The following is a 16,096-nucleotide window of genomic DNA, read 5'->3' as shown; positions in this document are numbered from 1 at the left end:
GTTTCCGTTTTCGCGCCGCTTCAAGTGGACAGTTTTCATAAAGAAGCTAGCGCCATCAAGTGAAGAAATGACGAAAGAAGCTTTTTAAGCTTTATATATTTTTCACAGTGTGTCGCGACGAGCACGTGTGTTTCTTTAATGGTTGCGCTGTGTGCCGTTGCCATGCATGCGGGGCAGCCTGCCTCGCAAATCTAGCAGCTATGGCTCCGGTCGTGCTGCGCTATGGTTTCGGAAGTATTAGTTGGCCTGAAGACTTTCCATATTTCTCTGGCTGAACATAAAAAATTGTGATGTTACTTCGCTACAGCAGTCAGTAGAGAAGAAAGCTTTATCGCACCAGCTGACTCACGCAAGCAAGGGTTTGAGTGCTCCGCTGCTGGATCCGTAACAATGCTGGCTACATTTAGCACTAATTACATCAATTTACCGGATGCATCTCAGCGCAGAGTCCTCATCCACATGCGCATATTAAAAAACACATAGGCGGCTTAGTCGCGCATGCACCGGCAGTATGCGCACACAACTCGTATTACAAGGCAGCTTCCCTCCCACATAATTCGTGGCAATGAATGGATAATATTTACTTTTCGTATCGTTCGCTTCGTGCGGTGGCATTGGAAGGGGCTTGGCGGTGGTATTGCGAAGGAAAAATGGTTGGTACATATGCCGGATGGTGCATGCTATTGCTCATTTTGTTTCCGACGAAATGCCGACTGCACATTCTGCTGTTTGGTACTGGCTGCCACGGCTGACCGTCTTCACTATCGAATAAACCAAGCAAACACGCGAAATTCGATTTAGAAACCAGCCTGACACCGCTTGACAGGGCGACAAGACAAGAACTTACTCTGCTCGCATGACTGCTTGGATCCAACGCCGCCTCCGTTCATGTTCGTAGGGTTTATATGGAAAGACGCAGAAGGATACGTCCTCCCTCATCCCGACGTAGTTGCGGCACTTGTATACGCAACAGTATCGTCGGCGTCCTTTTGTTTTCCTTCGACTTTCAGCACATGCAACGCCACTACCAGGAGCAATTTTCGTCCGCGAGAGCAGCTGAGTTGTGAACGTGCTGACCGCCAGGGCGGCGCTGTAGGTGTCGTGAAAACTCCAGAGCTGGTTCCCCATAGTCGGATACAACTCAAGTCTACAGTGAAGCCCCGCACGCGTCCTCATAACGGCCAGCCACTGTTCCTCCACTTTTCCTCCAATTACTTGCAGCCTCCACGAGGCTGCACATAATTCGTACTTCAAAGTTTTCCTGTTACCCAAATCAGGCGGTAACCACAAAAATAAAATTATTAGCGTGTAAATTTATACATTTTCTCTTGCCTATTATTGTGGAATGGCGAATTCCTAATTTTTATTGAACTGAAGTAAGATGCTTGCTTCGCTGCAACTATGCAGTATATTGTCAAAGTTGCACTTCAATTGGCAGTGAAGTTTCATGAGTAAGACGGGCTCATCAGTGAAATCAACTGTACATCAGACTTTTGAAGATTTAATTAATTAATGGTAGAGTTTTATGTGCCAAAACCATGAGGCATGCCGTAGTGGGAGACTCCAGAAATTCGAACTACCTGGGGTTCTTTAACGTGCACCTAAATCTAAGTATATGGGCGTTTTCGCATTTCGCCCCAATCGAAAATGCGGCTGCCGTGGACGGGATTTGATCCCGCGACTTCGTGCTGCGCAGCCCAACGTCGTAGCTACTAAGCAACCATGGCAGGTAGACTTTTGAAGAGTGGAATTCTCAGACTCCATACACTTTGTCCATGTCGGTTGCACACCTCATCCTTTCCATCTATGAAAAGACTCTTCAAGAACAGCAGACGCTTTGGAGCGATGGTATAAAGTATGATGCCATTTTGAAAAGACCGCATGACGTTGATGTTGTTTGCTTCTGTGATTGGCTGGTGGAGTAACACAACCCCGCGGGGGCCGTGTGCCTTGGTTGTCAACTGCTGTTTCTTTAAAGTTGTATGCTACCAGAGAAATTTTTATTTTACACTTTTGCTGTTTTAATTATTCTTTGCAATGTTCTTCCTGCACTTCTTTCCTGCGCGAGTCCATTTGATGTTTGCCTAGTAAAGGAGAGGTTATTTTACAGGCGTGCCTGTGAGATACACTTTATTTCGTTTCTTTTTTGTGGGTTTATGAGTTTTTATGGTGAATGACGGGCATTATTAACATTTGTACTAGTAAAGGTACCCTCCCCCCCCCCCCCATTTGCATAGAAAAGTTACCTTGGGTTGCCCCCCCCTAAAAAGAACAATCCTTGGTACGTGCCTGCTTGTGAATAATAGTGAAAGGTCCCTTCCAGGTCAGTATTAATTTGTTGCTGTCAGATGGCAGCAGAAGTAACACTGTCTCCTACGGTAAGGTGTCGAACCTTTGCCTTCCGGTCATAATATTGTCACATGGTAGTGACTGTGAAGAAAGCAGCCAAACTGAGAAAGACGAAACTAGCGTTTTATTGGGCGAACTTGTGCCCTCAAAAACAGGCTACACTTAAAGCACAACGAGAGCGGCGAACACAGTCGGTGATCGTCAAAAATCTGATCAACGGGTCAAGCGCATTGGCTTTTATACATCAATTGACGAATGTTCCAGACTGATTGCTGGGACTCGCGCGTATTCCACAAAGTTCTACATTATTCGTGTCGCGCACACATGCAATCAGATTACACAAGGTTCGGTCACCGACAGGGGATGGAACCATCGATAACATTCCAGAAACTTCCCACACATGCAAGCGCGTCCTGCGTTGTGATAACATTTGTTAGGTGGTGAAACGTGTCACCTGATGAAGACAAGTACATGTGCCAATATTGCTTCTGGGTCACCTTCAATCTTCGAAGCACTTCATGGGCAAGTTTGCATGTTTGGTGTAGCTGCTCATGCAGCTCCACAATGTAGCCATACGTCTTTTGTGTCGTCATGCAGTTGGCTTCCCGACCATAGCTCCTTGAGGACTGCCATTGGTACTCGCACGTTGCGACCATAGAGCAGATCAAAGGGCAAGAAACCCATGCTTGTCTGTGGGACTTCCCTGTATGCAAATAACAGTGGGGCTAAGTGCCGGTCCCAATTTTTCAGGCTTTCTTGACACATCCTCCGGATCATTTGCGTCAATGTTTTGTTGAAGCGTTCGACTCGACTATTCGCCATTGGATGGTTATGCGTAGTCAGTAACTGTTTGAAAGACAGCAGCCGGCTTAAGGGGAGACACTGGTGTTTGATTTATTTTTTTAAGTTTTTGTCATATACAAATGAAATTTTCAGGCAAGGTATACTTTAGCCTGCTAGAAGCATATATGCAATCTATTTTTTCTCATTTTAAGTCGTTTTTGAGATAATCAATACCTTCTGAAAATCAGTTTGCCCAACTTTTAAACAATTTTACCATTGAACATCAGAGAAAAGTTCATACTGACACGTGTACTTGTCTTTATCGGGCGACACGTTTCACCACCTAACAAATGTTATTGCACAGCGCAGGACGTGCTTGCATGTGTGGGAAGTTTCTGGAATGTTATTGATGGTTCCATCCACTGTCTGTGACCGAAACTTGTGTAATCTGATTGCATGTGTGCGCGACGTGAATGATGTAGAACTTTGTGGAAGGCACGCGGGTCCCAGCGATTAGTCTGCAACATTCGACGATTGATGTATAAAAGCCGATGCGCTTGACCCGTTGATCAGATTTTCAACGATTGCCGACTGTGTTCGCCGCTCTCGTTGTGCTTTAAGTGTAGCCTGTTTTGTGGGCACAGGTTCGCCCACTAAAAGCTAGTTTTGCCTTTCACAGTATTGCTACTGCGTTCTTTGACGTCACGACCACGTGACAATATGTACACATTCTAGAACAATCAGAGATCACAATTAGACTGACCATCACTGTAATTTTAGCTGTTATAAATGTTATTGCCATGTGGTTTGTGGGGGTTCCACTCTGCGTGTGGCTAGTGCTGAAGGCGAGCTCCGGATCTAGCCCCACGCAGTCGCTTCGTGGTACTCCCAACACGTAGCGTGGAAATCGCGGCTACGCCGGGTTCGAACGAATAAGGCAACCAGCGGTGTCAACGGTAATAACGTTTATTGCTATTAGCAATAGCGAACACTCGCAGAGGGACGTCCTCTCGGTAATGGTAGTAAATAGGCTGGCCTCGTTGCCCGGCATAGTCAGGCAACGTGGTCACTCACGGGTTGCGGCAGGTACTCCAGTCCGGCAAGTTAAGGGTCCAGCCTCAGAGAGAGCGGGTCTCTCCCTGTCGCGCTGTTTTGTACCTTTTTACCTGGGCAAGGAGAATGTCCTCCTCACCCGTCAGCTACCCGCCTGCAAGTCGGGGAAGAAGGGCGCGCGCGTTGCGAGAGCGAGGGAGAATCGGGAGAGGGTGTAGGGCACCTCTCCCATGTCTATGCCGGCTCTCGACTCGACGGCGCGGGGGAAGATGGGCGCGTGTGCTCCCCACAGGTTATGAAGCTCAAAATTCCAGCATAAGGGATATCATGTTTTATTAGTATTATTGTGTGTAGAAGCTTTTCAATGCAACAAGAATAATTGAAATCGGACTATTAGATCTAAAGATACTGTGGGCAACAGCAAGTGTCATAGGAGAAACGCAGCTTTTGAGAAAACGCAAAACGAAGTTCCAGAACATGATCTAGATTTATTCTTAGCAATTAAAGCAAGAAATTCAAGTACACCTTGCATTAGACGCCACCAGGCACATAATCACCATTGCTCTCTTTCATGCGCCTCTTCATGGCACGCATGAACTTTTCTGCTCTGGCGTGCTTCTTGTCAGACGCCACTAGCCGGTGCTGGTCTTTTTCAGCCTGTATTCCCACCTGTTCTTGGTGAGCTCCATCCGGTGCTTATGTCGCCGCAAATGGCACAATCCACCGCTAGTTTCACAGCCAGTCCATATTCCCAGTCGCCCTTTAAGACGTTCAAAGGACCACAGCAGAATTCGCATTTCGCGCACCGAAGCAGGCGATTTAGAGGCTTTTAGAATCGTAAATGCGGTCCCGCTCACCGCTGCTTCTGGGGAATCTCCGATAAGTGACTGCTTTCGGCGGGTAGGTGATAACGAAGACAGCTTCTGTCATTCCTCCTCCGCGCGACGTTCAATTACCACTTGTTCAGATTCTGTGATGAGAAACGTGTCGACGCACATTGCCCTTGACGTGTTGCTGGCCGCAGGCATCGCAACAGCCGCCGTTTGCTCGCTGGCGCATGTCGCTGTGCTGGTCGCCGTCACTGCCGATTCATCCGACGCCACTTGGGGTATCCGAGAACGTCGCTTGCATTTTTTCCCGAAAGCATGAGCCGTCGCGAACTTCCATAGACCGCCAGCCATTGTTGCGTTGCTACGGTGCACTAGACTGCATCCAAACCACATCTAACGTGGCGTCTTGCATTGTCGGAGAAACGAAACTCCCGATCGTCCAATCAGAGATCAGGATTTGCCTCACGTGGTACAAAGGCGCCAATGCCGCGCGAGTATTCCATAGTAACTTCATAGTAGTCAGACTTGGTGCCTTTTTCCCACTAAAAGCGAAAGCGGTGATGAAGCTGACTTGAGAGCGCAATAACAAAATAAGTACTTATCAGAATGCGTTATTATTGCAGCAATAGTTTCTCTAGGACGTCTAGATTGCGAAAGAAATTGTTACGAAGGGTCGATTTTTTTTTAGATTGTTTGGGCCAGAAGACCTGTGTCTCCCCTTAACTCTTTCATGAGTTGTGAGGTGAATTGTGTATCTCGGTCGCTTACTGTTTGTCATGGAATTTCAACCCTGGAAAACATCTCAAGCAATGCCTCGGCAATTCAGTGGCGATGCTTGGAAACGCAACCGCGTCTGGGTAACGGGTTGCGAAGTCCACCATAGTTAGGACATATTGGTTACCACTGGCAGATGTGCGTGACAGGGGTCCAGTGATATCGATAGCGACATCCTAGAATGGAGTATTGATGATCGGCATGTTTCTAAGTGGTACATGTCCTACAAGATGTTTTGGAACGGTCCTCTAACGAATGTTGCAAGACTTCACAAACCGCGTGACTTCCGCTTGAACACCAGGCCAGTAGAATTCTTCCAAAACCCTTTCCGCCATCCTCTTTGACCCTTGGTGAGCGGAAAGTATGCCTTCGTGCGCAATCTTCAGGACAGATGCTCAAAGGCGAAGTTCCTTCGGAACAACCAGCTGTTCCACTTCTCTCTGTGTCGCGGACTTGTAACGCCGGTAGAGAAGTTCACTGACGATATCGAATGTGGCCGCGGTCAATCATGTCGTTTTAGTCTTGCCCACGTCCACAAAGCAACCACTGAGGCTTCAATCGACCTTTTGCATTGCCACCAATCTTTCGAGACCACCTTTTAGTGGGCTTGGCATGACTGCTGACAGCTTTGGTGATTCTTTACCACCGTATCGTGATACAGTCGCCACATCATCGTTGCAAACAGGATTGGTGTTGTCCTTGCATTGTAAACGGCCATCTGTATGTTCTTCAGCCTTTAGTACGGCTTCACTTCCAGGCAACTCAACAGAGGGGCAGAAAGCATTGGTATTGCCCAACGCAACATCATACAGTGGCCACTCCATGCATAGGACAAGTACCGTACCATTGAAGAACTGGCAGTCAATATCAACTTCTGCTTCTGGAAGGTACTGAGCGGAACTGTCTAATAAATAAACAGCCTGCATTTTCTCAGTAAGCTTCTTGAATGGAACAAATGTGCGTTTTACGATGACAGTATCGCAACCTGAATCTCTGAGAACGGTCACAGGTTGACCTTCCAGATAGCCTGGTGCTGTTTCCAGTTCTGTTCAACGTTTCGGACTGACGGGGCTTTCCGCAGTCGAAGCAATGTTGTCACATCTGGTGTCTTGAGTGTCTCTTGCAATTCGGCACTGTTCGTGCAGAGTGCTTTCTTGTGTTGTTTGGACACGTTCATAACTGGAACACAAAGCCCTGTTGCAGGCCTTTGTGTTTTAGGGAAAGCTCTGTGGCTTCTTCCCTTTCACATTGCTCACGTATCGACTTCCTGTGGCTCCAAACCAACAATGAGGTGGCTTCTGGCCACGTTTATTGCATATGAAACAATGGGGCTTTCCTTCAGGGCTTGTTGGCTCTTTTGGCGCCGCCCCACTCTTCACATACGTGTTCTCTTCTCTGCCTCTAGCCTGATGTGTCAAGCCTTGGGCTTCGAGATAATGATCTGCTGTTGCGGTCAAACTGCCCAAATCTTTACAACCTCGCTCCTTCAAAAATACCCCAAGCTTGTGGTCTCATCGACACAAAAATTGTTCCGAGATGACCCTGTCTTTCAAGGCGTCACATGTCCTTTAGGTTTTGGCTAGCTTTTCATAATAGTCAAAATAACCAAGCAGACTGCCTGCAAATTGACACCCTGTTTCGCCATTATTGGGTTTGGCCTATCGGAACTTGATTCGGTAACCCTCTTCGGTATACCTGAACCTCTAAAGCAATGTCGACTTCAACTTTGCAAAGTAAATCGCAAATTCAGTGGACATGCATCTGACAACCATGAGCGCCTCCCCTGTGAGGCACAAACTCAGGAATAGACCCCACCTGTCACGAAACCATCATTGGTCAGTGATTACTTGCTCGAACCTTTGAATATAGCGTCAAGCTCATCCCGGGGTTCATTGAAAGCTGGTATTAGCTTGTGCGAACTCCGAAAACCTTGACTGCTTGCGCAGCGATCACTTAGTTCAGCGATGTCTGCTTTACTAGGTTGTAGCGATTCTTGCTTGCGTAGCCGTAACTCAAGCAACTGGCGTTCTCCGGCTTGCCGCTCTAACTCTGTCATGATCATCCTTAGCAGCTTCACACTCTAGCACAAATGTCTCACTTTGTCTCTCATGCTCCTTTTCTATCCACTGCTGGAGTGCCTTTCCTGTCAGTCCCAACTCTTTACCAAGGCCTGTCACCTTTTTGGCATCCATCTTCAACCGCTGCACAAAGAGAAAGTGAGACTCTCAAAAGGTGTTAAGGAGAGTTTTGTCCTGCCACGCGGAGGCCAGAAATGTAGTGTAAAGATAGCGGACCGTGACGTTTGTTTACGTGCGGTGTGGTGAAGGATGGCGCTGTGGACGTTTAGGTTGGTAAATAACATATATTATGATTAAGTACTATAACATACAGTATACAAATAAAATGATGTGCACATCACAAATTGACTAAAATACATGTTGCACATTGAGGCTGTGCCCACGCTACAAGTCCATGCTCATGCTCACATCCTCGTTGTCATCAGCAAGTCGCACCCGTGGCAGACGATTTGGTTGCTGAGCAGGACGTAGCGCATGGACTTGCTGAAGTGCTGGGTGAGCGGTGGTGGTGACCCGAACGTTCAGGAACGGCAATAGATCAAGTCAACCAGGCACAGTACTGGCCAGGAACAGTTGCAGGCAGGTCGTAGCCGCACTGGACACTGACATCCGCAGGAGAGTGAACGATCAGGAGGCTGCCCAGCGATTCAGCTGGGTAGCCCTTTTGAACCCCGGCCGCTCGAACACTGTGTCGAACCAGTCTTCTCATCCCTGCGTTCGTGCTCGCGTCTTCCACCTCCTCTTTTTCTTTTCTTTCCCTGCCACCACCACCTCTTACTCTCTTTTGTCCATGACGCACCACACAGGTAGTCACTGTTGTCATCGCCGTCGTGTTTCGCCACACCCTTCTTGAAGCCAGCCTGTTCCCTTTGTTGACTGAAGACAAGTGTTGCCCTTATTCTATTGGAAGTTATCTTCAGGAATATTTGATACAATACTGGGGGTAAGCTAATGGGCCTATAATTTTTCAATTCTTTAACGTCTTTGTTTTTGTTTCAATAAAGAAAGGTGTCAGGCAGGGAAATACGATCTCTCCTATGCAATGCCAGTGTGTTTACAGGAGGTATTCAGACACCTGGATTGGGAAGAATTGGGGAAAAGAGTTAATGGAGAATACCTTAGTAACTTGCGATTCGCTGATGATATTGCTTTGCTTAGTAACTCGGGGGACCAATTGCAATGCATGCTCACTGACCTGGAGAGGCAAAGCAGAAGGGTGGGTCTAAAAATTAATCTGCAGAAAACTTAAGTAATGTTTAACAGTCTCGGAAGAGAACAGCAGTTTACGATAGGTAGCGAGGCACTGGAAGTGGTGAGGGAATACACCCACTTAGGACAGGTAATGACCGCAGATCTGGATCATGAGACTGAAATAATGAGAAGAATAAGAATAGGCTGGGGTGCGTTTGGCAGGCATTCTCAGATCATGAACTGCAGGTTGCCATTATCCCTCAAGAGAAAAGTGTATAACAGCTGTGTCTTACCAATACTCGCCTAGGGGCAGAAACCTGGAGGCTTACAAAAAGGGTTCTACCTAAATTGAGGACGACGCAACGAGCTATGGAAAGAATGATAGGTGTCACGTTAAGGGATAAGAAAAGAGCAGATTGGGTGAAGGAACAAATGCGAGTTAATGACATCTTAGTTGAAATCAAGAAAAAGAAATGGGCATGGGCAGGACATGTAATGAGGAGGGAAGATAACCGATGGTCATTAAGGGTTACGGACTGGATCCCAAGGGAAGGGAAGTGTAGCAGAGGGCAGCAGAAAGTTAGGTGAGCGGATGAGATTAAGAGGTTTGCAGGGACAACATGGCCACAATTAGTACATGACCGGGGTATGTGGAGAAGTATGAGAGAGGCCTTTGCCCTGCAGTGGCGTAACCAGGCTGCTGCTGCTGATGATGATGATGATAATGTTTGCATTCTTGCAGTTCTCGGGGACCTTCGAAGTCGATAGACACTTTGTCTCGAGAGCCACAAGCTTTTCTAGCATGGTGTGTCCTCCATCTTTGAATAAATTGACTGTTATTCCATTTTCGCCTTCTGCTGCCTTTCCTTGTTTCATGTCTTTTAAGGCCCTTCTAACTTCACTGCAAGTTATAGAAGGAGGCTCTGTAACCTCCTCCTTACTAATTTCAAAGGAGCGGTCCTGGCTGCTCCAGGTATTGTACAGGTCAGTATAGAAGTCTTCTGCTGCTTTTACTATATCTTCAAAATTGTTGATGATATTGCCCTGCTTATCTTTCAGTGCATACATCTTGGCTTGTCCTATGGCAAGTTTTCTTCTCACTGATTTCATGCTGCGTCCATTTATTACTGCTTCCTCAGTCTTTGTTACGTTATAGTTTCGAATATCCTTTATTTCCTCCTTGTTGATTAGTTTTGACAATTCCGCGAATTCTACCCGATCTCTCAAGTTCAACCGTTTCATTCTTTGTCGTTTCTTTATTAGGTCCTTCTTTGCTTGGGAGAGCTTACCTACTGGTTGCCTTGGTGCATTGCCTCCCACTTCAAGTGCAGCTTCTAAAGCCCAGCCTAGTTACAGTTTCACTCATTACATCTATGTCATCTACATCTAGCCGTTCTAAGGCTGCATATTTGCAAGTACCAGCCCAAATTGGTCCGCTTTTATACTTACTGCGTCTAGGTTGGCCTGTTTTGTCTTGACCAATTTTACTCTTTCTGTCTTCAAATTCAAGTTAATCCTAGATCTCACTAACCTGTGATCACTTGCTTTTGCCCTGCCTAACACTTCTACATCCTGCACTATGCTGGGATTGGCAAAAAGTATGAAATCGATTTCATTCCTTGTTTAGGCCATAAGGGCTTTTCCAGATCCATTTTTTGTTGTGATGCTTTCTGAAGAAGGTGTTCATTATTCATAGCTTATTCCTTCCCACGAATTCTACCAACATCTCTCCTCTATTGTTTCTAGAGCCGACACAGTAGTTGCCAATTGCTTGTTTACCAGCATGCTTTTTCCGCACTTTCGACTTGAAGTCGCCCAGTACTACTGTATACTGAGTTTGCACTTTTCTCATTGCTAATTCAACATCTTCATAAAACTGATCTACTTCGTCATCGTGACTGGATGTTGGAGCGTAGGCTTGTACTACCTTTAATCTATACCTCTTATTCAGTTTGATTACGACTACTGCTACCCTCTGATTAATGCTGTGGACTTCGTTAAATGTTGCCTGCTATGTCCTTATTTATTAGGAATCCTGCCCCTTTCTGGGGATGCGCGACTCTCACGCGTCCCCTGATGTTTTTCCCGCATAGCGCGCCTCCTGTAGTGCGGCTTCGCCACGTGGCCTGCGTGATGCCCGCGGCGGTCAATGTGGTTGGGGCGCAGTGCGAGAGATGGCGCGAGTGTTGCGCTGCTAACGCCGCCAACAGGGGGGGCTGCTTGGGCGCCGGGAGACAAGGTGCTGGCGCTTTCCTGGCGGGTCGGGGAACGGCGTGGACGTCCTGTGTGCGCACCGACCCATGCTTCTGCGAGACCGTCTCGCGTGGCTGCCTTCAAACGCGCCACCGTTCGCGTGACTGTACGCGCGAAGGACCAGGCGTTGGGATCCAGCACGGGGCGAACATATTCGCTCGCTATCAGGTCATGGTAAGTCGGACTTCTAGATTTGTCGCGCGCCATCTGCATGTTTTGTGGATAGCAACTCGGCTAGCAGGCATTGATCTATGAAAGGTGCAATAAATGCCCTTGTGATTGTTTGCACTACTGTGTTTTCGTTCCTTTTTCCCAGGAGTACGGAGAAGAGAACCCCAGACCTTATAACTTCATGTCTGGGAGTCCTCTATAGCAGAGGACATGGCTGTTAGTGGGCAGCATGAAATGTAGATGGCGTTTCCATGCCTCCATAAGCCGGTAATGCAGGATGTATGGGCTTTTTTGAGAGCTTCGCCACCACGCATACTTATACCTTGCCCAGGCCGTGTATTCATTTCTCCCTGCGGCAACGCCGCGTAGGCTGGTAGCTGGGTGTGGCCTCCGAGAACGCATTGGCATTGATGCAATCTCGGAGCCGGCCGAGCCAAGCCAGTGTGGCAAAGTTTGCTTGCCTCCTCGATCACACAGCAGAGTGCTGGGTTGTGTGCCACATGCTGCTGGACCGTGATGAGCCAGATGGAAAGTCGACGCAAAAGACCATCACAATGGAACAGTAGGCAGCTCTCTAAAGCCTTTGTCATCAGGTGCTAAGTTGTGTGTTGCACATTCTGAACATTCTTGTGTTGTTTTATTGAAATTTCATTTCACACGTGGTTGTGTAGCAATTCCATGGGCCGCAGAGCCATCTTCTTATTTTCGTGTTTACAATTGTCCACCCCATTGGGCATATATTGCAGTAAATAACATTAATAAATATAGCGAAGTGATTTCAGCTTCCCCTTCAACTTCATTATAATGAGGTTTGAGTGTACTTACAAAACTTCTCAAAGGGAGTATCTAATCAGTAACAAGGCTTTAGTTAGTAGTAGGAATTGCCTAGTAGGATCAAAGGTGGGATCATAACATGTACCTAGAGGTTGTGTACAACACTCATCCAAAGAAGTGCATAAAACAACTCTTGTCATTGAAACTTGGTAGTTGAAACTGACGTGGTGTTCAAGGTGAGTCCCTGACATGCATGCATGCATGCATGTTATTTGCCCTCAATGGATGTTTGGTCTGTAGGGGTTTGTAAAGAGCTGCCTGGGTGCCACTCTCCCATCACATGTGTCTGGATGATTTGCAGATCAGAGATGCCATCCGGCAGTCCTTCACACTGGCCCGGCAGCAGTTGTCCCAGAAGCACAGGCGGGACGGTGCTGATGGCGAGACACAACAGGGTAAGTTACTGGTGTGCTTGTGGTTTTGAGAGTAGTTCTTGCTCCCTTTGCATCATTCCTTTTGTGCCCATCCAGAAATCTCAATTGTACCCTGGAAATTCTTAAGCGGCGCCATTTTATCACACAAGTTTTTCAAATTAGTTCTTTGCTAGGGAAAATTTTTTAAATTTGATACGTTGCTCTGCTGTTGCCAGGGGGTGAGCTTTACTGTCTGCTTTTGCCTCGACTAGCATCCGCAGATGACGTTCCTTCCCTGCTGTCTCCCCTACCATAGCCGAGGAGACATTCCTGTTGTGAACTGCAAGCCCTTTGCAGCTGTTAGCACTCCAATGCACATCATACCTTGCTGGGGAAGCAGTGCACTGACACGGACACAGTGAAGACACACACGAAAAGATGACACTTCACTGTGACACGGACACTGAGTCTTCACTGTGTCCGTGTCAGTGCGCTGCTTCACCAGCAAGGTATGATGATTAACCACCAACTAGCCCAACTTTCCACATTACTGAACTCCAATGCACAGTAGCTGAACTTTTGTCTCGTTCTCGGTGACTGTGGACCGTGTCCAGTGGCAGCATTGGGTCTCTGCCATACATCAAAATGTTGGGCAGACTGTGCCTTTGTGCCTAGTGTTTCAACAGGAAACAATCGAGCCACTTGCAAAAATATTCAAGTGCCAAGAAAATTCCATCAATATAACCAGGTTGCCCTAAAGAAACAGAGGGTGCTGACATTAAAACGTTTTATTTAGAAACAAGTATAGTTGAATCCATTTAGACTGATTCCACCAAAGATCGAACTTGTATGTCCACTTGACATTTTTGTTTTGTGTGTTATTTTTTAATATGTCATGTAGGAATATTCAAGCTGCATGGAACTGAAAATTTTATTCCCGAAAAGCGTTCCAGCAAGCCAAAAAAATATTTGAAAGTGGCGGTGCGAGCGTCCTATTGCTTGCCACAATATTTTCCACTTTCACGGCTGAATTAAATGCAAACTAAAAACGTTGTGTCAAAAGACCTTTCTGCTCAATTCAATACACTTCATCATCATTAGCCTATTTTATGTCCTCTGCAGGCTGAAGGCTTCTCCCTGTCATCTCCAATTACCCCTGTCCTGTGCCACCCGATTCCAGCTAGCACCTGCGAATCTTTTAATTTCATTATCCTACCTAGTCTTCTGCTGTCCTCGACTGCGCTTCCCTTCTCTTGGCACCTATTATGCAACCCTAATGGTTACGCATTACGTGACTGGCCCAGCTCCATTTCTTTCTCTTAATGTCAATTAGAATATCGGCTATACCTGTTTGCTTTCTGATCCACACCACTCTCTCCTGTCTCTTAACATCATGCCTAACACTCTTCATTCCATCGCTCTTTGCACTGTTCTTTACTTGTTTTCGAGCTTCTTTGTCAGTCTCCAAGTTTCTGCCCCATATGTCAGCACCGGTAGAATGCATAGATTGTACACCTTTCTTTTTAATGATAATGATAGGCTTCCAGTAAGGATCTGAGTATGTATGCACTCCAACGCCGTATGCACTCCAACCCATTCTTATTCTGTGAATTTCCTTCGTATGGTCAGGATTCTCTATGATTGACATAGGTAAGCGCACTCCTTCACAGACTCTAGAGGCTGACTGGCGATCCTGAACTCTTGTTCCCTTGCCCAGCTATTCATGATTATCTTTGTCTTCTGCATATTAATCTTCAACCCCACTCTTATACTCTCTGTTAAAGTCCTCAATAATTTGATGTAACTTGTCCCCAGTGTTGCTGAACAGGATAATGTCATCTGCAAATTGAAGGTTGCTGAGATATTCGCCGTTTATCCTTACTCCTAAGCCTTCCCAGTTTAATAACTTGAATACTTCATCCAAGCACGCAGTGAGTAGCACTGGAGAGATTGTGTCTCCATGTCTGATCCCTTTATAGGTACCTTCCTGCTTTTTTTCGGTAGAATTAAGGTTGCTGTAGAACATCTATAGATATTTCCCAAGGTATTTATGTAAGCGTTCTGTACCCCTTGGTTACCTAATGCCTCTATGACTGCTGGTATCTCTGCTGAATCAAATGCCTTTTCGTAATCTATGAAAGCCATATAGAGAGGCTTATTGTACTCTGCAGATTTCTCGATAACCTGATTGATCACATGGATGTGATCCTTTGTAGAGTATCCCTTCCTGAAGTCTGCCTGTTCCTATGGTTGACTAAAGTCCAGTGTTACCCTCATTCTCTTGGAGATTCTCCTCCATCTTCTCCTGCGGCTTTTCTTCATTTCATGTCTTATAAGGCCCTTCTAACTTCATCGCTAGTTATAGAAGGAGCCTCTGTAACCTGTTCATTACTACTTCGAATGGAGGTATTGTGGCTGCTTTGGGTACTGTACAGTAACAGAGAAAGGCGGGCTAGTTGGTGGTTGATATTTGAATCCATTATGTAACCGTGCAAATGACAACAGGCAAAGAAAGGAAACACACTGGACAAGCGTGGAACTTCAACTCAGGTTTACTCCAACAAAGCCACACCTTTTAACATGTATCATAATCACACTTGATAATCATCGGACAACCATCACTCGACATTGGCATGCAGGCATGAGCGGCACAAATATCTATGTAAATAATTTGACTCTCTTTCACTAAATAAATAAATAAGTTTATTCTTCTTTCACTAAGTGACATTGAAGAGCTGCTTACGCAGCTGCCAGATTGCATTTTTACACAGTATGCTTCATAGATTTCTCAGCTCAGTTGCAATGCAAACATCTTCAAGACTTTTGTGTCGCGGAACCTAGGCATGCAATTACGACAGTGGTGACAATGGTCAGTCGATTTGTAACCCCCTGCCAATCCTTCTACCCCTGCATAGTGCTCCTGCAGTCTGATGTTTAAAGGGTCCCTGAAACGGTTCGAACAAATTTTGTAGACGCATAGATTACAGCTTAAGTAGAACATTCGCACCACAATTTAAGTGAAGCGTTACGTATTAACGAAACTACAAGCGATTGCAAGTTACCCTTCTCCATAGCCATGCTTTTCCTCCTCAACTCGTTCGCCAAGCGATCGGGGCTAAGCTCCGGCTTCACTGGTTCTGTGTCACGATGCGACGTCACATCATCCACTTCCGGTTGTTTTGGAGCCCGCCCCCGCTCGCGAGAAACCTCTCCGCTAGCCGTTTGGCCGTCGACCCCAAGCGAGACCTATCGAAGCAGCGTGCGTTGCGAGCATTCTGTTGTAGCGCCGAACGTGTCTGGTATTCCGGTAGCCACACACTACCTGAACATTTCGATGGAACGGTGGAGACATAAACTCAAGCTGATGAAGGAGCTTTAGCGTAGACTTACGTGAGCTGCCCGATCGGTCTCCATGGTCCAGCCACCC

The 16,096-nt window shown here is 46.6% G+C and overlaps 1 protein-coding gene across 11 annotated transcripts in view; it reads left to right on the top strand.

Annotated features, from left to right (window-relative positions):
* LOC139057669 (DENN domain-containing protein 2D-like) overlaps nucleotides 1-16,096 on the top strand; it is a 614,144-nt gene that overhangs the window by 109,047 nt on the left and 489,001 nt on the right. For all 11 annotated transcript variants that reach the window (XM_070536315.1, XM_070536318.1, XM_070536317.1 and 8 more), the window contains exon 3: nucleotides 12,618-12,711. In XM_070536315.1, the coding sequence (XP_070392416.1) occupies nucleotides 12,618-12,711 (94 nt within the window). The remainder of the gene's footprint in view (nucleotides 1-12,617; nucleotides 12,712-16,096) is intronic.

The sequence above is a fragment of the Dermacentor albipictus genome, chromosome 3 (assembly GCF_038994185.2).
Source record: "Dermacentor albipictus isolate Rhodes 1998 colony chromosome 3, USDA_Dalb.pri_finalv2, whole genome shotgun sequence".
NCBI classification, from domain to species: Eukaryota; Metazoa; Arthropoda; class Arachnida; order Ixodida; family Ixodidae; genus Dermacentor; species Dermacentor albipictus.
The sequence above is the reverse complement of the archived record's forward strand: the minus strand, read 5'-3'. Positions and strand labels throughout refer to the sequence as shown.